The 23,418-nt window shown below is 43.1% G+C and overlaps 1 protein-coding gene across 1 annotated transcript in view; it reads left to right on the top strand.

Moving 5' to 3' along the window:
• The first annotated feature begins 803 nt into the window (after nucleotides 1-803).
• The window catches only part of CLIC5 (chloride intracellular channel 5), a 164,984-nt gene continuing 142,369 nt past the window's right edge, over nucleotides 804-23,418 (top strand). Inside the window, exon 1 of the mRNA XM_032647614.1 lies at nucleotides 804-1,278. Coding sequence (XP_032503505.1) covers nucleotides 808-1,278 — 471 coding nt within the window. The 5' untranslated portion in view covers nucleotides 804-807. The remainder of the gene's footprint in view (nucleotides 1,279-23,418) is intronic.

Below are 23,418 nucleotides of genomic sequence, written 5' to 3'. Positions count from 1 at the left end.
ATCTGCTAACTCAAATGTTTAGTGCTCAACTCAGTATCCTGTACATAAGAGGATCTTTGTGATGGTGTCTTGACTGTGATGATCACACGGGTCGAAGAGAAAAAAATAAAACTCAAAGCCATAAATCTTTGAGTCCCTTAGTTTGGGTGATCTGTACTGATGTGACCATAGACAAGGGCATTTATCTTCTTTTCCTTCTGTTATTTAATCACCTTGTGGTGTTTCCAGATAAGAAACGTAAATGGCACTCATTACCTAACTGGAGCATGTGTAGCACATTTATCATAGGGTATCAATACTCAAACAATTGTTTTGTGTAATGAATTCAGCTATTCGTAGATGAGTTACTATTGTGAAGAATTGTGCTCCACTGAACTGCAGGGACTTCTTGAATGCTGTCAACATTTGGAGGCAATTGAAAGAGGGAACACTATTTAGTGACAAATGGCTAAATATTCAGAATTTCATTGTATACTGGGAAGATAATTCAAGTCAACCTCTAGTTGATCCGAAGAATTTTGGAGTTACTGGCAATGAGGAAGACTATAGAGTCTGCTTGAAAATATCCTTAGGAGTGAAGGAGTTAACTGAGTGTTTAAGCTTTACCTCATGTCCAGTGGACTTGTGGTTTGCCGATTAAAGTCTCCAGTCAATAATTTTTAGGGACCTGTCATTGATAGCTGTTGCTAGTTGCTGTGTTTCAAAACCCGTTGATTCTTCTGCAAGGTGATACAGCATCCTCTATCCCTTTCCTCATTTCAGACCTACTCAGGTCTGCCTGCAAAAGGATCCACCAAATCAATAAACATGAATGATGAAGACTGCAGCACCATCTGTGACAGAATCCAAAAAGAGAGGGCATATGAGGATTCAGACCAGCCAGCAGAAGACAAAGGTCCCCTTTACAATGATGTCCATGAAGACTTGAAGGCAGAAGCCAATTTATATGCCACTGGGTTGGAAACCCATGGGTATGACTCTGTGGCCATTTATGCTGTTGTTGGTCAGGAGAGCACCTCAGCCTCTTTTCAACGAGAAACAGGAGAATACCTCCTGCCTGAAAAAGTATATCCTGAGGCTCAGCATCCTCAACCTGGGGAGCCCCAGGAGAATGGAAGTGAGATGGAAGCACATCTGACTTCTCCTTCCAGCTTCACCATCCAGCACAGCAGAGCCTTCTCCACCAGCGAGGACTCCCCTACCAGCTATTCTGCTGCTGATGTTTCAGAAGAAAACGAATCAGCTTCCACTAACCCTGAGGTTAACCTCTTTGTGAAGGTAAGGGCTGCCTCTGACAGACACACCCGCACACGCAGATGGTGTTTTATTTTGCTCTGAGTGACCAGGGAAAGATGCATGGTGTCATGGTCCTTGGGGGTCAATATATATTAAAGAGTAGGGCTGATGGAACGGGTTGTTCCATAGTTCACCCAGGACCGCTCAAAATTACAAGAATTGGTAAGTGCATTTAAAAGTGTGTGTCTAATCATTGACTTCTCTATACCACAGGCAAAGCATTTTTTAAGAGTTCACTTATGAGGGAGCAGAAGTTGTTGCTCAGATCCTTTCCTTTGTGACAGACATTAAGTGCCTGTTCCTGTCTGGTTAAATTTCTTTCATCATCATCATTTTGAAAAACGAAACTAAGGCTTGTTGAAGTCAAATCGATGGTCTTTCTTAACGTTTCTAAGGTCACAGATAGTACTTCGTATGTATGGTCGATAAATGTTACGTCTGTCACCGAGCTTGCCCTTTTGGCACCAATATAACTAAAATATCTGATGAGATAAAATGATTTCTCTAGTAGTAATACACTTAGTGTCAGTGTTAATGTTTAGCCCTTAGTATATTTAAACAAAGATCTTTGCATTAGACTGATATTCTAATAAAGATTATGGTTATGAATGTTATCAAAACATAAAAATCATTTCAGGGCTAAACAAATCATCTTTATAGATCAAGATGATGTTTTCCCCAACATTCCCCACCCAAATTCATATTTACACAAATTTTTATGTGAAGACAACAAAAATGATTACTCTATGAACCTATAAAAACCCAGTCAACACTCATTTCTCCCCTTTCTGGTTTCGAATTAACTCCTTTAATGAAATGCGCTTTCTTTTCTAACTTAATACATAATTATTTTCTAATTTTCTCTACCTGTTTGGTGTATAAATCGTCTCCTTTATTCTACCACAAGGTCCATTTCAAAAGCACCGAGAGCGTTTGGTTTGGTTCATATTTAGGTACCTGGCAAACCTTGCCTGGGATTTTGTTGAGCATTTGGGAGAAAGAAGCGTGTGTAGACAGAGCCCTTGCTCTCAAGAAATAACAATGTGGTACAGGAGACAGACTTGCAAGTTGTGAATTTTGGTGAAATGGAGGAGTGAGAGAGCATTGTGCTGTGGGTATTCTGGGGATGCCCAAGGGTGGACGAAGGAGTAAGGAAAGGCTCCACAGAGGAGGTGACATTCAAACAGGTGCATTCAAGCAGCATTCCAGCCATTATATTCACATGACCGTTGTGTTAGTTTCAAAAAAACGCCACCTTTTTAAAAGTGAGGACTAGGTGTATTTTCCTCAAGACGGAGGCATCCCTGCAACTTCCTGCAAGAGACAAGATGAATCAGTCATCATCGTCATGATCACCATCATCATTATGGGCACATCAAACCATTATTTGCATGTTTGGCAAAGTGTTGATTTCATCAGAAATTAGGCTGAACCAAACAGAAGTAGGAGGAAATAGAAGTGTTGGCATCTCTAGCTGGTACAAGCAACAGGAAAAACTACTTGATAGTGCCATGTGGTTCCTAAGTTATTTAAGATCCGTGGTTCCCTAAAGTAAATATTGGATCTAATTAACTCTTTACACTTACATTCTTTTTAGTATAATTTTGTTAACTAAGTGGACGTAGAATGTACCATCAACCTCAGCTCCTATGTGTGAACTCCTTTTTAGAGATTCTCAGCATCACTCAGTGAGAAGAAGGGCAGTCATAATCCTGGCTTCTCCACCCCCCAGCCCACCTCCACTGCGGTCCTTTATTCAATGAGGTGGGAAATGAGTAATATGAAAACAGGTGATACAGGGCTGCAGGGCTTGCGTGGGAGTGGAGGGCGTGTGTGTGACCAGACCAGGCTCCTCCCTCCTCCCAGCTCTGCTGCAGAAGGGCTGCTGGAACCCCTGTGTTGGACGGGGATCACCATCTTCCTGGCGGGCTTGTTGCTGGTGTTCTGGGGTTGTTCTCCTCCTGGGCTGTTTTGGTGTAGACCACTTGGGCTGCAGGTACACCTGTACTCATTTGTGTATGTTTCCACCCGTCTAGACAAGTCAGAGAAAATGTCATGCAGGTTAACTGTGTTCAACCAACTTTTCATTGAGGCTCGGCCATTTCAGGGTGTTGACCTGTTACTTACTTAGTTAAAATATGTCATTTATTTATTCTTTCAACAGAGAGTTATTGCGCCAGGTTCTGGGTGTACAACAATGAAGAAAACAAAGGCCTGGCTCCCCAGCACTTTGCATCGTAGTGGGAGAGACAACAGATGGACAAATAGGGAAGTAAATATAAAATATGCCGAGTGGTGATAGTGCCATAAAGAAACATAAAACAAAACAACGGGTGTGTTAATTTCCTACTGCTGCCGTAACAAATTACTACAAACATAGTGGCTCCAAACCACATAAATTTATTCTCCTGCCTTCTGGAGATCAATCGGAAATGAGTCTTAAAGGGCTAAAACAAGGAGTCAGCAGAGCTGTGCTCCTTCCGGAGGCTCCAGGCGAGAATTTGTTTCCTCCATTCTTCTAGAGATGGTCCTCATTCTTGGCTCCTGGCCCATGTCACATCTCCCTTTCTCCCTGGCTTCCAGCTTCACCTTTTTTTTTTTTTTTTTGGCCACACCATGCAGCATGCAGGCTCTTAGTTCCCCGACCAGAGATCGAACTCGTGCCCCCTTTAGTGGAAGCGCAGAGTCTTAACCACTGGGCCTCCAAGGAAGCCCCCAGCTTCCCCTTGCCTTCCAATCTGACTCCTTCTGCATCCCTCTTATAAGGAAACTTGTGATTAGTTTGGGCCCGCAGGATAATCCAGGTTAATCTCCTCATTTCAAGATCCTTAATTTAATCACTTCTGCAAAGTCCCTTTGGCTTCAAAGTTTCTGGGAATTAAAGCATGGGCCTATTTGGGAGCCATTGTTCAGCTTCCCACAGTGGGACGAGAATGATGCTGAGTAGGGGTGGGAGGAGTAGGGGTAGCCGGGGCGTGGGGGCGGGGGAGATAAGAGAGGTGGAGGTGGGTACAGGTCACGCCTAGGCCTGATGAGCCCTTGACAGAGATTCCACTTTTTTTTTTTTTTTTTTTTTTTTTTTTGTGCGGTACGCGGGCCTCTCACTGTCGTGGCCTCTCCCATAGCGGAGCACAGGCTCCGGACGCGCAGGCTCAGCGGCCATGGCTCACGGGCCCAGCTGCTCCGCGGCATGTGGGATCTTCCCGGACCAGGGCACGAACCCGCGTCCCCTGCCTCGGCAGGCGGACTCTCAACCACTGCGCCACCAGGGAAGCCCAGAGCTTCCACTTTTACTCTGAGCGATAAGGGGAGTCATCAGAGGGTTTTGGAAGGAAAATTCTGGCTGCCCTTTTGATGATAGACTACAGCAGAGAAAGGGTAGAGGCAGGGAGGACAGATTGGAGGCCCTTGAAAAACTAGGCAGGGGAGGACGGTGGATTGGACGATGGTGACAGCAGTGGAGCTGGTGCCAAGTCGATTGGGATTGTTGGGAAGAGAGAGCCCAGAGGTTTTGCTGGTGGGTCTGATGTGTAGTATAAGGAAGGGAAGGAGCTAAGTTTGACTCTAGGGGTTTAGACAAGAGCTATTGAGTGAATGGAGATGTTATTCTCACTTCACCTGTGGACCTCTTCTCCAGGAACATATGATCCAGAAAATGTGTTCACAGTCATTCATATATCCCTCCCTCCCTCCCTCCCTTCCTTCCTTCCTTCCTTCTTTCCTTCCTTCCTTCCTTCTTTCTTTCCAACATTTACAAGATACTACGTCCCACGTACTGGATGTAAGAGATGAATGCAGCACAGCCCAAGTGCACTGTCCTGTGGGCAAAGACAGAGAAACACAATTCTTGAAAATAATAAGAGGAAAGAAATAACTGCTTCTTGGTCATTGGCTGAGATCCAGTGAAGGAAAAGTCTCTAGTGAGAGCTGCAATTCATGTCGTAAGGCAACCAAGAGGAGTTGTCAGTTCAGAATTTGCTGATAGGATTATAAGAATTTCTTGCTGCTTTCTGCTAAACTTGAAGGACCTGTAGACATTTTCCTAATTGTGTGTGTGTGTGTGTGTGTGTGTGTGTGTGTATGGAAGAGAAAGAAAGAGATGGACGAGAGGGACAGAGACTGAGGGAGGAAAGGAGATAGAGATATAGATGGAGATAAGAGAGATAAGAGAGAGGGAGATGGAGAGGGAGAGAGAGAGAAAAAAATATTCTGGTATTTCACACAAAGGAAAAAAAGTAATCTGACGATGACAGTTGCAAAGAAAAATGGTACAAATGAACACCATTTGTCCTGCACATAATTGATGTCATTGATTATGGAAGGCCGTATATATATGTATGCTGTAGAGCACGTTTTCAAGTCAGGTTGCATGGTTTGAATCCTGGCTTAGCACATTAATTTCTGTTACATTGTTTACCACTTTTCTCATTGGTAAAATGGATGTCATAATGATATGTTCCTCATAGGGTGGTTATGAAGATTGAATAAGAGAATCCATGTAAACTGCTTAGTGTGGTATCTGACGTATAGTAAATGCTCAATATTTAGGAGGCTAAATTATTATTGTTTATTGTGATGAATTTGAACCATCCATAAAATAACAATTTTTATTTTAGGCACCATGCCTTATAGTTACTAGACATTATAAATGTTCTGCTAGCTGATATTAATGTGACGGTGTAATATTGTGGAAAGAGCACTGGTCAGGAAATTCTAACACGACTTTGTCAATGATTCACTATGAAACATTCTTGGACCCAAGTTTCCTCATCTCTGAAGTGCAGTCCATTCCAGCTCTTACAGTCTTTGACCAGGGTATGTGGCTCCAGCTCTGTATCAGTGTCACGTGTCTGGCACCATCTATTATCCACTTGAGCAGACCGCTTGATAGTGATTAGGGTCTCTAGATTTGGGTGTGGTAGGGAGCGCCAGCAGGAAATCAACACGCCTTTCCACCCTCAGCTCACGTGAAGCCTGTCCCTTGGAAGGCATCCTCAGGGTCTGTCTCTGATTAGGCACTCACAGAGTCCCCATGTAGAGTTGCACAGGTTGTGCACTGAGCAAAGTTAGGGGGCCCCATTTACAGAAAATATAAACGGCGTCCTTCTAGAGTCAGGCAACATATGAGCCCTGATAAATGTTTCTTAGACTCATAGCCTGGAGTATTTTTGTCTAAAAGAGTGACTCTCTATAATTTGGTTCAGCATAATGGAAAGAGTCACAGAATTGTCAGTAGAACTTGTTATTATTGCTGTAACACAGGAGCCTGATGCTGTTCCAGGGGTCATGGTATCCGAATAGAGTATTCAACCTAATCCATGGGCTGTTAGAATACTGTAATTAGGATAAAAAATATTAAGCAATATTTCTATTTAACCTAGTCCTCTTAAATGTTATTTTATATATTTCATCACATGTACAGTGTATTCTTGCAGTAGTACATTAATATAATTTGTAAATGAATAAATATACATATATTGTGGGGAAATGTTTAAGTTCTGTATTGAGAGGCATGCTCAGTTTTTACACTCTTATTGACTCATAGGCTTTCCTTCCTTTTCTGCCACCACCTGGGGTCTGAGACTCTTTGCTCAGCCAAGAACAAGTGAGAATAGGTCCCCTCACCTCCCGGGTCCTTCCTGGGAGTTTTCATAAGCAACACACTGAGTCCATTTGCTTTGGAGGCAAACAAAAATTTGCTGTCTCAGTCGAGGAACTAAGAAATCGCATGGAGGAAATGAGGGACATGCAGCTAGATTTGCATGTTGAGATCTGATTCAGGTGAGGAGCAGTGGGGATGTGCCGGGTGGTGGTCTCAGCAGACGCAAAGGCACAGCACATATGCACGTATATGTGAGGAGATATATTTGGCTGGAAGGGAGGGAAGGTCCACATTGGTACAGAGCAGAGGCTGAGGTCGAAGAACCAGGAGTACAGTCTTTTTTTTTTTAATCATATTTTTTATTCTCCTATTATCTTTGGGTTTTTTGCTGTTGGTTTGTTTATTGAAGTAGGGTCGATTTACAATGTTGTGTTAGTTTCAGGTATACAGCAAAGTGATTCAGTTATACATACATATATAATTTTTTTCAGATTCTTTCCCCTTATGGGTTATTACAAGATATTAGGTATAGTCTTTCATGGCAAACTGAGCAGCTTGGATTTTATCCTGAAGGCAACTGAGTGTAACAGAATGTTTTGGGAGAGAATATCATTAGCGAAGCAATGTTTAGGGTGATGGATAAGCCAATTAAAAAGTATTTCCACCTGCTGGTGTAGAACAGGACAAAACAGACATCTGCCCACTTTCATTTCTAAGATTAGTTCAAGCATTTGAATGCAAATACACTGTGTGTAACGATTCTCTCCTTTTTTAGTTCTTTGTTCATTCAGCTGTCTGTCTGAATATGTCCAAGTGTTTAGATCCTTGATTTCATACAGACAAATTTCTGGAAAAAGTTACCAAACGTGATGCTGATTTATATACTATCTATATGGGTATCTAGGTACTTTATATTTGGTTGGGGGAGAGGGATAATGTGGATTTGGCACCAAGTTTGTTTGTTTGTTTGTTTGTTTTTGCGGTACGCGGGCCTCTCACTGTTGTGGCCTCTCCCCTTGCGGAGCACAGGCTCCGGACGCGCAGTCTCAGCGGCCATGGCTCACGGGCCCAGCCGCTCCGCGGCATGTGGGATCCTCCCGGACCGGGGCACGAACCCGTGTCCCCCGCATCGGCAGGCGGACTCTCAATCACTGTGCCACCAGGGAAGCCCTGGCACAAAGTTTTGATTGATGTTGTTTTAGTACAGTTCCCAATAAAAAAATGTGTTTGTGAGGTCTGTCTTAGCCTGGCTGGACTACTCAAAATTTTACATTTAGATGCCTGGAGATAGCTGGAGCCCTGCAAGGGGCTCCCTGTTCACAACCCCTAGGAACAGCCTGCTCTCATGTCAGTAATAAGCACACATCAAATATGTCCTTGGAAACGTTTGTGAGAAAGTGGAAGTCTGAGCCAGTTGCGTGTGCCCAACTATGCTTTCGTGGAACCCTTGAAACATATGAGTATGGAAAAAGGGGCAGGTTTGAACAAAGGTTTCTACTTCTTGTCATAATGTCCTCTTAATTAGGGAACAGTCAAGCCAAAATCACTTTCTAGGTGCCCGTATGAACTACTCTGCTCTCTGAATCAATGCCATCAATCAAAGAGAGAACAGAATCCTAGTGCTATAACAAGAATATTGAAAACCAGATGAGTCAAATAACTTGCCCAAGGCTGATGACAAATTAGTAGCAAAGCCAGGGCTTTAACCAGCCCGCCGCTTCCAGGGCACTTTCCTTCCTATTGGCATTCCTAGCCTGGGGTGCTGGATGCTCGTGAATGTGCTACAGGAGGTCCAGGAACATTCTAAAACTCCGTGCAAATTTTTTGTGGAAGCTGCTTCCAGGAGGGTCCATGAACTCTTGCTGTTGTCTATCTCTGTGATGCATTGCGCTTCCCTACCTGGGTCCTCATGCCTTGTGTCTCCATGTGGGAGGGGGAGAAGGACTGAGCAGCCCAACTAACTCCTGTCCTTTCCGTGGAGTCAGCCGCTTGCTATAAGCCTTTTAGCAACTTGAGAAACCATGGGAAAGAACACTGACGAAAGAGTAATAAAGATGCATTACCTGAATCATCACGGGGGGATTATGTCCACTCTGAAAAGGAAGGTGATGTGATATTCTGAAATACATACCACCAAATTAGAATCCACCTATTTTCCAAGGGAAATTTTGGACATTTTTTCCCCAGAGGGACTGCTAACTCAACCGCACCTCGTCCCACCACCTTGGTGGGCAGTGTCACCAATTGTACAAACTAAAACTTTTTAGTAACTTAGATTTCTGCTTCTTTACTGCCCAACATTCCAGTCAATTTCACCTCCTAAAGTGTTCTCATCTCTCCATCTTGGCCGCCATTGGCCATGGTCATCTTGACCACAGTCATTCAACTTGTCGCTCTGCCTCTAGACTTATCTTCCTCCTAAGAAGCCCCACATAGTCACCAGAATGACATCTGAACACACCATTCCCTGTTTCAAGCTATACAGTGGCTCCCCACTGCCCCCAGGAAAAAGGCTGGCATGAGAGAATGTACAGAAAGGTCTTCATGCCTCATCAGGCTTTTAGCCAAGACCTCATCACCTGCTATTCTTCACTCACACTTTGCCTTGAAAAATGTTGACTTGTATTTCCCTGCATACTTCATGCCAATTCATGACACTGGGTCTTTGCTCAAGCTGTTCTCTTTCAGTGCTCTCCCTTCCTGGGATAGCCTACCATCCTTTCAGACCCAGCCGAGACGCCACATTTTCCGGAAGCTTTTCTTGGCCCCTCCAGGCAGGGCTGGGGTGGGTCTTACCTCAATGTACCAGTCTGCTAAGGCTGCCATGACAAAGTACCACAGACTGGGTGGTACAAAGTACACAGAAATTTATTTTCTCTCAATTTGGAGGTTAGAAGTCTCCAGAATTCTCCAGGAGGCTAGAAGGCTAGAATCAAGGTGTGGCACGGTTGGTTTCTTCAGAGGCCTCTCTCCTTGGCTTGTAGATGCTGTCTTCTTCCTGTGTCTGCCCGTGGTCCTTCCTGTGTGTGTGTCTGTGTCCTAATTTCCTCTTCTTATAAGGACACAAGTCATATTGGATTAGGGGGTCCACTCTAATGATACCATTAGGATCACCCTAATGATCTCATTTTACCTTAATTACCTCATTAAAGACCCTGTCTCCAAATACAGTCACATTCTGAGGCACTAGGGATTAGGATTCAACATATGAATTTTGGGGAGACATAACTCAGCCCATAACACTTAATGTTATAATTCTCTCACTGAAGGAGCATCTGTCTTTTATCCTTTTTCATATACACAGTCCATGGCTACTTAAATGATGATTGAATTAGGAAGGAAGGAGGGAATAAGTTACTCCTAGGGAGGCTCAGGGCAATGGGGGGTGGGGGAGGAAGGCTTGTCCCAGGGGCCTGCAGCTGTAATGAGAACGGTGCTCCAAGCCCCTGTGTTAGTCTCACAGAGCTGCTGTAACAAATTGCCATAAACTTGGTGGCTTAAAACAAAAGGAACTTATTCTCTCATCGTTCTAGAGGTCAGAACTCTGAAGTCAAGGTATAGGCAGAGTCACACTCCCTCTGACAGCTTTAAGGGAGAATCCTTCCTGCCTTTTCCAGTTTCTGGTGGCTCCTGGCATTCCTTGGCTTATGGCTGCATCACTCCCATCTCTGCTTCCATCATCACATGGCCTTCTCTCCTGCGTCTCTGTATCTGTTTTCTCTTCTTTTCTTTTATAAAGACTTGTTAATGGATTTAGGGCCCATCCTAATCCAGCATGATCTTACCTCAAGATTCTTCATTTAATTACTCTACAAAGACACTTTTTCCAAATAAGGTCACATTTACAAGTCTGTTTGGGCATAGCTTCGGGGAGGGAGGAACACTTCAACCCACTACATACAGCCCCTGAAGGTTGGACTGGGTTGAGTTGAAGCATGGGAACTCTGGACATGGACAGCCACTCCTGGGACCCACATATCCCACCCAATGCAAGGGGTTCTATGAGAATTCAGTGGACTGTTTGCACCTTCATCTCATTAGTTCTGCAGCATTCATGAGACTGCCTGGCACGTGCCTAGCATCACCCTGAAGTTGGGCAGGAAGCCAACCACTGAGTGCTTAATGTCATTTGCTGGGCTTAGAAGGGATGTTTGAGTCCAAGGACTTGAGGATTCCCACAGCGGTTGGTGTGAAACAGTGTAAGGAATGGCCTGCGGAAACAGTGTGGCCATAGCTCATTCAACATGTCCTGGTTCCTGGGTCTAGCTTCGTGTTTCTGCATCTATATAATTGACCAAACGCTGTTCTGACAATAGACATGAAAGCCAGATCAAACACAGTGACCAAGAGGAGGTGAGTAGTGTCAACACTGGGAGAAAGAACGGCAACTGACTGGGATGGGGCTGACAATCAGAATATTTGGGGAGAGGGACAGTGACACGGATGATGGATTCTTTTCTGGACTCCCATTTTTTAAAGGGTAACTCACCAGACTGTCAGCTCCTTGACGGAATGGATGATGTCTTTCTTATTTCCACAACGCATTGTCCTGTGGGGTGCTGGGCTTGTCGTAGGGGGCTCCATAAATGTTGGACAAACTGAACTGACCCTTCAGGTAGCCTTCACCCCGTGTTCTCTAGCTACATCTTACTCACCTGTGTTTGTACTCCCACCACTAGTGTGGAGGCTGGCCCATAGTCATAAATATTTTTCAAATTGAATTAAACTGAACTTGTTTTGGGAAAAGTAGTTAAGTTCTTTTTTGAAGGGAAAGCTTATTAGTGTATTCTGGGAAATGTGATCAGCATTTTCAAGCAAAGGCCCTATGTCCCTGCATCCATTGATGGGGGATGGGGGATGGGTGAATGGTAAGTCATGGTAAGAAGCCAGCTGATATGGGGGAGAAAAGAGAAGGAGAAATTCATATTACCTGAATGTTTTCTTTGAACTATGTGCTGTAAGTCACCTGCTTTATTGAAATTATCTCTGTAATAGGACTTAGGAGCAAGGTCCGCATCTGGATTCTGACACTGGGTAACCATGCAATGTTGGGGAAGTCGTTTGCACTCTCTGGGCCTTAGATTTCTCAACTGTAAAATAAACAGTTGGAATAAGTTGAGCCCAAGAGCCCCCACTGGTTCTAACCTGCGAAGCGTGGAAGCTTCATTCTCCTCTACAGTAAAATAGTCTCCCTCCCACGCCCCCACCCCAGCTTAAATTTATATTATCACGAGGCTCTCTGAACTATATACTGAACATACTCCTAGACAGCCCTGTGACTTGTTAAATGGGGGAAAAGGGAGATAGTGAGTAACAAAGAAAAAGATGTTCTCACACAGAAACAGGATTTTGACTCAACTCATATTGAATAGTAACAGGTTTTGGAGCCCCATTGACTCTTCTCCCCTTTTGAATAGGTTTACCATTTGCATGGTTCAAAATTTGAAAGGTACAAAAGATAGTCTCTCCCCCACCATACTCCTTCAGACATCCCATTTCCATCTTCTGAGGTGATTTATTCTAAACTTTCATGTATGTGCTTCCTGAGACATTTTACACACATCCTGGCAAATATATGTATGTTTGTATATTCGAAATTATCTCTTTTCCCTTTTATTTAATACAGATGGTATTACACTACATATCCTATTACGTACCTTCCTTTTTTGAGAGTCAGTTTTGTTGGGACATAATTTACATACACTAAATTCAGCAATTTTAAGTGTACTCTTCAATGAATTTTGAACAAATATGTACAGCTGTGTAACAATCATCACAATCATGATATGGAACATTTCCATACTCTCAAAAAGGTCTCTCTTGGCCCTTTGCCATGAGTCCCCTCCAAGCCACACCCTGAATCCTGGAAAACACACATCTTTCTATCATTATAGTTTTACCTTTTCAAAAGTATCGTATAAATAGAATTAAACTCTGTAATCGTTTGTATGTGGTTTCTTTCTCTTAGCATAATGCTTTGGAATTCATCCGTGTCAGTACATATATCAGCAGCTGGTTCCTTTTCATTACTGAGTAGTATTCCATTGTGTGAATATACCACAATTCATTCATTCATTCAGAAGTTGATGGACATGGATTCTTTCTCAGTTTTTGGCTATTATTAATAAAATGGCTATAAACATTCACATATAAGCTTTTGTGTTGATTGTGTTTTCATTTCTCTTGGTCGAATACCTAAGGGTGGAATTATTGGGTCATATGGTCAGTGAATGCTTAATCTTATTAAAAACAATCTTTCAAATTATTTTCAAAGTGGCTGTAAGAATTTATAAAAGATTTCTTTTTGCTCCTTTTCCAGTACTTGGTATTTTCAGTCTTTTAAGTTTTAGGTATACTGATAAATATATTAACGGTCTTTCATGGCAGCTTAATTTACATTTTTTCTAATGACTAATAATAATGTTAAGCATCTTTTCGTGTACTTACTAGCCATCATTAGATCTTCTTGATGAAGTATCTGTTCAAATATTTTGCTTATTATTGTTATTTTAGCGTTATCATATTATTGAATTTTAAGAGCTCCTTATATGGTCAAGGTACGATTTCTTTATCAGGTAAATATTTTGCAAATAGTTTACAAAGTGACTTGACTTTTCATTTTCATAAGTGTCTTTTTTTTTTTTTTGGTGATACGTGGGCCTCTCACTGTTGTGGCCTCTCCCGTTGCGGAGCACAGGCTCCGGACACGCAGGCTCAGCAGCCATGGCTCATGGGCCCAGCCGCTCCGCGGCATGTGGGATCCTCCCGGACCGGGGCACGAACCCGTGTACCCTGCATCAGCAGGTGGACTCTCAACCACTGCACCACCAGGGAAGCACCCATAAGTGTCTTTTGAAGACTAAAGATTTTGATTTTGATGAAGTCCATTTATCAATTTTTTTTCTTCTATGGTTTGTGCTTTTTATGTTCTAAGAAATATTTGTCTAGTCCATGGTCACAAAGATGTTCTCCTATATTTTCTTCCAGAAGTTTCTCAGCTTTAGGTTTTATATTTAGTTCTATGATCCATTTTGAGCTAATTTTTCATAGGGTGCAAATATGGCTTGCATCTATCATCTATCTATCTATCTATCTATATCTAACTTTATCACAATCTCTCTCTCTTTCTGCAACTCCATCCCTACTGGTATTTAGATCTGCGAATTCTAGCTGCCTTGACCTTCTGAAACACCAAACTCTGTTGTCTCCTCAACTCAGAAAGACCACCAGCCTCTATTTGGGTTCTATGCTGTCTGTCTCCAATGTCTGAAAACCATCACTTTGTGAAGTTTGTCTGCTTTACTCAATGTTTAAAGAAATCTTCCAATTGTTAAGTGTAAATCTGGTTCCTTTTAATCCATCCTGGCCAGAAATGGAGGTTGTCAAAATTGACTTTAAGATCCCCATTTCACTTGGGTTGCTTCTCCTTTCTTTCCAGATATTGGCCCCTTAAAGTCAAGTTTGAATTGGAGTTTGGAATATAGCCATGAAGTTCAACTAGACTAAAGTCTAATGATAATGACATTAAAGTGATATAGTAGGAGTCAGCTATCGCAAGTATGTTGGCCTTCAGGCAAAGACTGCTTGCTGATCTTCCATCTTTCTATTTTCTTTTAAGACTATGTTGTCTTTTGCAAAGTCTTTATTTTGTACCTTAAGTTCTGAGTAATGACAAGACAGGAAAACAAATGTCCCAGCTAATCATTCACCAACATAAGTCATAATACAATTCCATCTTCTCATCTTTTAACCTCTTACCATTCAAGCCTCTGATGATTCCATGAGTTCCTTGGATGACCCTAGGAAAAGAGGTCTTCACTACTATAAAAAGGGAATCCTAGGGGCTTCCCTGGTGGCGCAGTGGTTGAGAGTCCGCCTGCCGATGCAGGGGACACGGGTTCATGCCCCGGTCCGGGAAGATCCCATATGCCACAGAGCGGCTGGGCCTGTGAGCCATGGCCGCTGAGCCTGCGCATCTGGAGTCTGTGCTCCGCAACAGGAGAGGCCGCAACAGTGAGAGGCCCGCATGCCGCAAAAAAGAAAAAAAAAAAAAGGGAACCCTATGTTTAAAAAAAATTTTTTTTTTAATTTATTTTTGGCTGCGTTGGGTCTTCGTTGCTGTGCGCGGGCTTTCTCTAGTTGCAGTGAGAGGGAGCTACTCTTCGCTGTGGTGCACGGGCTTTTCACTGTGGTGGCTTCTCTTGTTGCAGAGCATGGGCTCTAGGCGTGCGGGCTTCAGTAGTTGCAGCATGCAGGCTCAGTAGCTGCAGCACATGGGACCTAGAGTGCACAGGCTTCAGTAGTTGTTCCATGCGGGCTCAGTAGTTGTGGTGCATGGACTTAGTTGCTCTATGGCATGTGGGATCTTCCCAGATCAGGGATTGAACCCATGTCCCCTGCATTGGCAGGCGGATTCTTCACCACCGTGCCACAAGGGAAGTCCCAGGAATCCTGTTTTTAAGCTACCTTCCAATACCCAGGCCCAAAGTGTCCAGAATGGATTTGTGTATAAATTGTATTGTGTACACGGGAAAATGCACTGACTGGCAGCTCTGCTCCCAAATGACACTCCCTTAAAAATATGAGTTGACTCTCCCTGTGAGTGGAGCATGAAGTTTAGCCCTGAAACCAAATATTTTGTGTAATCTTGTCGAGGTCAAAGATTAAAGAACCTGAGCTTTAAGCCATGCCCCATTTTTATGCTTTATAAGCAGAACCTTCCTTTCATGAGCCTGTGGGTTTGCAAAAGTGCTAGCCTCTCATTATTGCCTGGACTTGGTACACAACAGTAACATGGCAACAGCTGAAATAAACAAGAGAATGCATTGTTTAGGAAACCACTAAGGTTCTGAGGTTTCAAGGATAGCAATTTCAGGGTAAGTATGTAAGGTGGTAATGAATAACTGAGGTGAGCGCCTCTTGTTAATTGCAGTACAACTGCATATTTTCTTCCCCCTACAGAAGTATTTTTGTCCTGTTCTCCTAAGGTGGCAAGAAAGGAAAGAATTTGGTGGAGGGTCTTTTTATATTTACAATAGCAACCCTCTATAAACTGGCTTGGTTCTTCTAGAACCGTGCTATTCAAAACACTAGCCATTAGCTCTGTGTGGCTATTTAAATTTAAACTAATTTAAGTGAAAAAATCTTAAAAATGCTTTTCCTTAGTCATGCTATCTGTATGTGGCTACTGGCTACTACATTGGAAAGTAGAGCTAGGGAACATTTCTAGCATTATAGAACGTTCTATAGGACAGTGCTACTGTAGAGTGTCCTGGGTTCAGCTGTGGCATGAAGACCAATCATTTATGTGGTCACAGGCCCTTCCTTGGGTCTTTATTCCCTTGTCTAAAAATAAGAGATAGGGTGATTGCGTTTAGTGAGACAGAAGAGTGGTCATGCCCACAAAATAAAGAAATCACCAGTGAAATTTATTCTCATCGATAAATAGTATCTGTGCTACAAGTTCATATGAATCAATTGGTTTAAAATGGCAACTGTTTAGGAAAAGCTCTACAACTCATAACCAGCGCTTGTGAATCTCAGTAAATCTGTCAATAGCCATTGGCCATGCCCAAACCCATTGAAGGTGTCTCTGTGGCAACGTTACCCACCAAAGCTGCAGTAACTTTGAGGACTGAACATGCTGCCTCCCCAGCCACTTGGACCAAACATAGCCTTAAGCCTGGAGCCCAGATACAGAGATCAAGGTCCTTCTCCTCAAGCAAAACAACTTGCCACAATAAAGCAGGGAGGGTTATCTGGGGTGGGGGAAGGTGGCTGCTTACTGAGAAGATATGAGGGTGAAGGCTGAGCAGTTCTCTTGTAAGTGTGATGAGTTCTTATTCCATAATAAACATTGTATTGCTGAAAGAATGAGCTCAGTTCCTTCCTGTGTATCCCTTTAATCCATCTCCAATAAACAGGTTGATGAGTCTTTATGGAGCCTGCACTGCACTTGGGGTACAGATGCTGTGAGAGGTAGAAAAGCAGCCTTTTCTGTGAGGCTCTGACCTGCTGGCTAGAAGGAAGGATTAACACACACCATGAAGCATTTAGAAATTAATATGAGAGTTGAGAGAGAATCAGTTGCCAGAATACATGATGTATGGTATCAAATAAGCACTGAAGGTAAGAGTGCTGGACTTATCAGGGAGGGCTTCATGGAAGGGGCAGACCTTAAACTTTGAAGGAAATGTAGGCACACAGGTTGCAGACAGGACGAAGGACAAGATGCCAGGCCTCAGCAATCACATCATCCTTCTCAATCCTATGTCACTGGGAGGCAGTTTAGCATAGTGGCCAACAGCAGAAAGCCTTGGAGCTAGACTGTGTGACTCACATCCTGATCCTGTCTCTTATTAGCTATGTAGACTTAGGCAATTTATTTAACCTTTCACTGGATTATTATGAGGATGAAATAAGTTCATATATGTAAAAGTCTTAGGTACAAAATAAGCATCGTATAACTATTAGTGGCCCCCTCCCACTCCAATCTCTTTTTCTCAGGCCTTACTTGTTTTTACCTGTATTTACATTGAACATCTCTTCTTTTACTAGAAGCCTCAATAATTCATATTGACTTGATATTTCCCTGACTTTATTCAGTTTGGTTTTCCTGATTTCTAATTTTTGCAATAAGTAAATATACCTTATTTAGGTCAAACCAACCCACAGAATTGTCCTGGTGAATGCCTCAGTTTTCTTTTTTAATTTATTTTTTTTTGAAGTATAGTTGATTTACAATGTTGTGTTAATTACTGCTGTACAGCAAAGTGACTCAGTTATACAAATATATACATTCTTTTTCATATTCTTTTCCATTATGGTTTATCACAGGATATTGAATATATAGTTCCCTGTGCTATACAATAGAACCTTGTTGTTTATTCTGTATATACTGGTTTGCATCTGCTAATCCCAAACTCCCAGTCCTGCCCTCTCCCACTTCCCTCCCCCTTGGCAACCACCAGTCTATTCTCTATGTCCCTGATTTTCTCTCTGTTTCATAGATAGGTTCATTTGTGTCATATTTTAGGTACATATAAATTATATCATATGGTATTTGTCTTTGTCTTTCAGACTCACTTTACTTTGTATGATAATCTCTAGTTTCTTCCATGTTGCTGCAAATGGCATTATTTCATTTATGGCTGAGTAGTATTCCATTGTATTGTATATATGTACCACATCTTCTTTATCCATTCATTCGTCGATGGACATTTAAGTTGTTTCCATGTCTTGGCTATTGTGAATAGTGATGCTATGGACATAAGAGTGTGTGTATCATTTTGAGTTATAGTTTTGTCTGGATATATGCCCAGGAGTGGGATTGCTGGATCATGTGCTAATTCTGTTTTTCTGAGGAACCTCCATCTGTTTTCCACAGTGACTGCACTGTTGTTCCCACCAACAGTGTAGGAAGGTTCCTTTTTCTCCACACCCTCTCCAGCATTTGTTATTTGTAGACTTTTTAATGATGGCCATCCTGACCTGCATGAGGTGGTACCTCATTGTAGTTTTGATTTGCATTTTTCTAATAATTAGCAGTGTTGAGCATCTTTTCATGTGCCTACTGGCCATCTCAGTTTTGGGGTGTTTTTTAATCAAAATACTCTTGTCATCGGAGCCCTGGGTAGAATCGAGTTAATCACCAAATTTGAGGCTGGGTCTTAATGTGTTTCCCAGGATTATACCTAAATTATACAAGAGGGATTATTTGGTTTAGGAAGACCTCTGTGCTGCATCAGTGTTCTTTCCTATCAGACTCCAAACTCTTTGACGGCAAAGACTGGGCCTTTTCATCCTTGGGTGCCCAGCCAGCATCTTGAATAGCACTTGACATCTCCTAGCTGGTCCATGATGCCTGAATTAAACGGACTTCTTTTTGTAAAATGAGCTAGTGATGCTTAACTCCCCCTGGCTCCTATAGGGTAGCATAATTCAATTCCATTCCATTCAACACATTTAATGAGCGTCCCCTCTGTGCCTGGCTTAGTGTCAGATGCTGGGATCCAGTGGTGAGCAAGTCAGGCATAGTCTCCCCTGTCATGGGGTTAATGAGACCAGTCTATTATTTCTTTGCTTCTCCTAAGGGAAAGATATGCAGCGGAACCTTGTAAAGCATTGCACTGCCCTTACAATCTCAGGACACAATACCTTTAGCCAAAAAAAAAACAAAAACAAAAACAAAAGAACAACCATTGAATTCAATCTGGATTATGATTGGCCAGAAGAGTTCCCATTCCCAGATGTGGCTGATCTGTGCCCTGTAATGATGCTGAAGAGCATGTTGACCAGGATGTGACAATGAGGTGACTCTGGTTTGCCCAAGGTCTCAGTGGTTTCACAGCTTGAGATAAGGGAAGAATAGAATTTCTAAGCCTCACCTTCTAATTGGGATCCTGTTCACTTCTTATTGTGACCTCATCATAGCATTTATGAGATTTCCTATGAATTTTAAACCCTCTGTATGTGTTAAATACCTCGTATAGTAGAAGTATACAGTAAGTTTCACCATTTTTTAAATGAGGATAACAATATCTTCGTAGTAAGGTGATTGTGAGGATTCCAACTAGACATGGAAAGCATTCTACACATGCATAGAGCAGGCACTCAGTAATGGACAGCTATCATTTTTAATATATTAAAGATGTTGTTAGATTATTATAGGGGACACAAAGGTAAACAGGACACAGTCCCTTTCTTCAAGGCCCTTCAGCTCAGTAGGAAAGATTTCATATTTACAAGTAACTATTACTAAGTCAAAAAGTGAAATTTTTCAAAAGAGAAGTGCTGACAATGTTCTCTTGAAATTTAGAAGAGAAAGGCATTATTATTGGCTAAGAAGATCAGTGATAACTTCACAGAAAAAGAAGCATTTATTTGAAAGATTTGGTCCAATGGAAATAATGAAAGGGACACTCTGTAAATAGGGACTGCATGTACACAGACATTGTATCAGTCAGCTTGGGCTGTGTAACAAAACACCACACACTAGGAGGCTTAACAACAGACACTTATGTCCTCACAGTTCTGGAGGCTATAAATCTAAGGTCAAGGTACAGGCATGGTAGGTCTGACGATAACCCTCTCCTTGGCTTGCAGATGGCAGTCTTCTCACTGTGTCCTCATAGGAAGGAGAGAAGGCTCTCTGGTGTCTCTTCTTATAAGGGCACTAATCCTATCAGATGAGGGCCCCACCCTTCTGATCTCATTTAACCTTAATTACTTCCTTAGAGGCCCCAACTCTAAATACATCCACATTGGAACTTAGGGTTTCAACATATGAATTTGGGGAGGACACAGAAATTAAGTCCATCACAGGCTTGGAGGTGGAAAATACCTTTATAAGGAACATTTGATGATATAGTTTGATTGGAGCATAAGAGGGGCTGAAAGTGGAGGCATGGGAGAAGCAAAATTAAACCTTGGGATTGTCCTGGATTACGGAAGGCCTGGAATGACAGCTAAGACTTTTAGAGGGTAATTTGTCTGCATCAGGGAGTATCTAGGGTTTTAAACCAGGAAGTTGCAAGTTCAGAACTGTGCTTTGGCAAGATGATTTCGGCAGCTATGGGTTTTACAGCCAGTCTTGCCCTTGTTATCTTGGAGCAGAGAAGGAGGTGGAAACACTAGCAGATTAAGTACCTAGCTCAGAATCTCCCAACCAGACCTTCCAAGTTGCTTTTCTGAACGCCAGTCAGTGTGTTGTTTGACTGGTAAGGAAAGAACATGCAGCTTGGGACACTGACTCTGGGGTGCCCTTGTGAAAAATCAATATGGGAGGCATCTTCTCTGGACCTACCCTCAACCAAGACTTTCTAAGCATCAATCCCAAAGCAAGACAGTCCTTTCTATCTCAGCGAAAGGTTTTGAATGGGAACTATTGCCCCATTGACCAAAGTAACTTTGGACGGTTTCTTGCTGACTACTGGGTACACAGCAGAGCTACCTGATCTTGCATTTCATGAAGGAGGCAACCAGTTCTCAGAGGTTATAAATCCTCAAATGTCATTAGAGAGCTCTTCAGGCCAAGATTACAAAATGCAATGCCTCTCCCCTGGGTAAAGTTCTCATCAGCCCCTCCTGAGGCAGTAGGTCCCAGCAGTCACTGCAGGCGACCAAAAATAGCCCCAGTATAAAATCCCAGCTCCCAGGACTGCTGGGGAGGTAATTTGCTGAGAGAAGCAGACCAGACTGTGGTAAAGCATTGCTTTGGGTCTCCTAACACATCGTCAAATGGGATATTCCCCGAAATCACTAATGCCCGGCCTCAACAATTAGAGTGGATCTTCTGGGTGAGATTGAAGGCTGCTTTCTAATTACCATGGATGGGCCTTGGTGATTATCTAGTGGAACTGCACAGTTATACCTGAGAACAGTGAGGTCTGCCTTCCTCAGCGCCCTAACAGTCTTCCATCCACATTCTTTCATTCTTTCCTTCTTTCAGCAAATATTGATTGAATGAGGCTCAATTCCTTTATTCAGTGTCTCTGCTCAAATATCACCTCCTCACCATCCACAACAGAGCTCTACCAATCTTTTTCCTTATTCCCTGTTTGCTTTATGCCCCTGCCATCGCACTCTGTTATTGTCGGTCTGCCCTACTAGAAGGTTGATTGGCTCCCGGGGCAGGGACTTTGCCTGTTTGGGGTCTGGCTCTTGAATGGCTGTGCTGAGTATATGGTGTGTCAGGCGTAGCCCTGCCCTCTATTTTTCCTGTAACTTGTATTAGTTGGGTGCTGTCCTTCTGGGTTTGGCCTCTACTTCTTGTTACTTCTCTCATCTTATCTGTCTCTTTTTTTTTTTGCAGTATGTGGGCCTCTCACCGTCGTGGCCTCTCCCGTTGCGGAGCACAGGCTCCGGACGCGCAGGCTCAGCAGCCATGTCTCACGGGCCCATCCGCTCCGCGGCATGTGGGATCTTCCCGGACCGGGGCACGAACCCGCGTCCCCTGCATCGGCAGGCAGACTCTCAACCACTGCGCCGGGGAAGCCCCTGTCTCTCTTTTTTTTTTTTTTTTTTTTTTTTTCTTACGCGGGCCTCTCACTGTTGTGGCCTCTCCCGTTGCAGAGCACAGGCTCTGGACGCGCAGGCTCAGCGGCCATGGCTCACGGGCCCAGCCGCTCCGCGGCACGTGGGATCTTCCCGGACCGGGGCACGAACCCGCGTCCCCTGCATCGGCAGGCGGACTCTCAACCACTGCGCCACCAGGGAAGCCCTCTCTTTTTTTATTCTATGTTTTATCAACTGAAATAAAATGCACAACCTAAAGGTTGAGAATTATGTTTTATTCCATGGACTTAAGCCGGGAAGACAGCCTCTCAGATGGCTCTGGGGGACTGCTCCCGAGCGGTAGGGGAGGAACCAGGATGTATAGGAGTTTTTGCAACAAAGCCCAGGTAGTCAGAACCTCAAAAGATTGCTGATAATTAAAAACACAAAAACAAAAACAAATCAAAAACCCCCCAGACATCTCAAGTTAATGATTTTAGCGCTTTTCTCTATATGGGAAGATGCAAGAGTCTGGGCTCATTGAAACGATTCCTTTGATATGCACCTTAACTATCTAGGACCAGTGTCCCGCTTTTCTCCATCCTGAGTCTCCTCAGGGCTGCAGTGGCTGATGGCTTGATGGCTACAACATCCTTCATTTACTGATATGGCAGGCAGCATTTGAAAGATTTTCTTTGTTTTCCAACTCTTCTATTACATTTTTCATTTTTGATAGTGACATTCTTAATTCCTCAGAACTCTGGTTTTATTCTCTACTTGTTCCTTTTTCAAAGCTTCCCATGCTACCCTACAAGGGAAGAGAGACAGAGGAGGCCACCACTGGGTAAGCAGGAAGGAAGTGGATTTCCAAACGCCAAAAAAGTGAAGGATTGGGGGCGCTGCCACACCCACACTGGAAGCATCTTTCCCCAGCTCCTCAGATGGCTTCCTGTGGAGAAGAACCTTCCATTTAGAGCCTGGAGTTAAAGTCCACCTCCAGCTGGGACAGCTGTTCTAAGATAGACTTTTAGTGAGTCACTCCACCTAAGCACCACATCATACCTCCCACCTGCTGCGGACTTGGCCAAGTTCAAGCCCACAGCTTCTCAGGTGTCCTGGCAGAGAACATGGCCCCCACCTCCTCTGCAGCCCCCTTGGGATTTATTCTGGGCTACAGTTTTCTCTGTCCTCTATCATCAGTCAATGTGTTGCCTTCTCTCCTCCAGAAGTTTGTCTAAATCCCTTATCCATTGGTGATCCTGTCTCACTTCCTTTATTCTTGTGAGATTATTCCTTTTCATAGGTCTATACTGTTATTCCAGCAGGATCCCAGGAGGGTCTGTGGGCAGAAACCTGGCAATATTTCATGTTCAAGGTTCTAAATATAGTTTGGAACTATTGAATTTACAAGTGTTTAAATAGGGCTCTTTACTGCAGAACTTCTCAGCCCTTGCATTTGCAAATACCTACTGCAAAGCTCTAAGAAAGGGTGTAGATGGAGTATTTCCCAATTATTTGACTGTAAT

Source organism: Phocoena sinus, chromosome 11, assembly GCF_008692025.1.
Source record: "Phocoena sinus isolate mPhoSin1 chromosome 11, mPhoSin1.pri, whole genome shotgun sequence".
NCBI lineage: Eukaryota > Metazoa > Chordata > Mammalia > Artiodactyla > Phocoenidae > Phocoena > Phocoena sinus.
The sequence above is the reverse complement of the archived record's forward strand: the minus strand, read 5'-3'. Positions and strand labels throughout refer to the sequence as shown.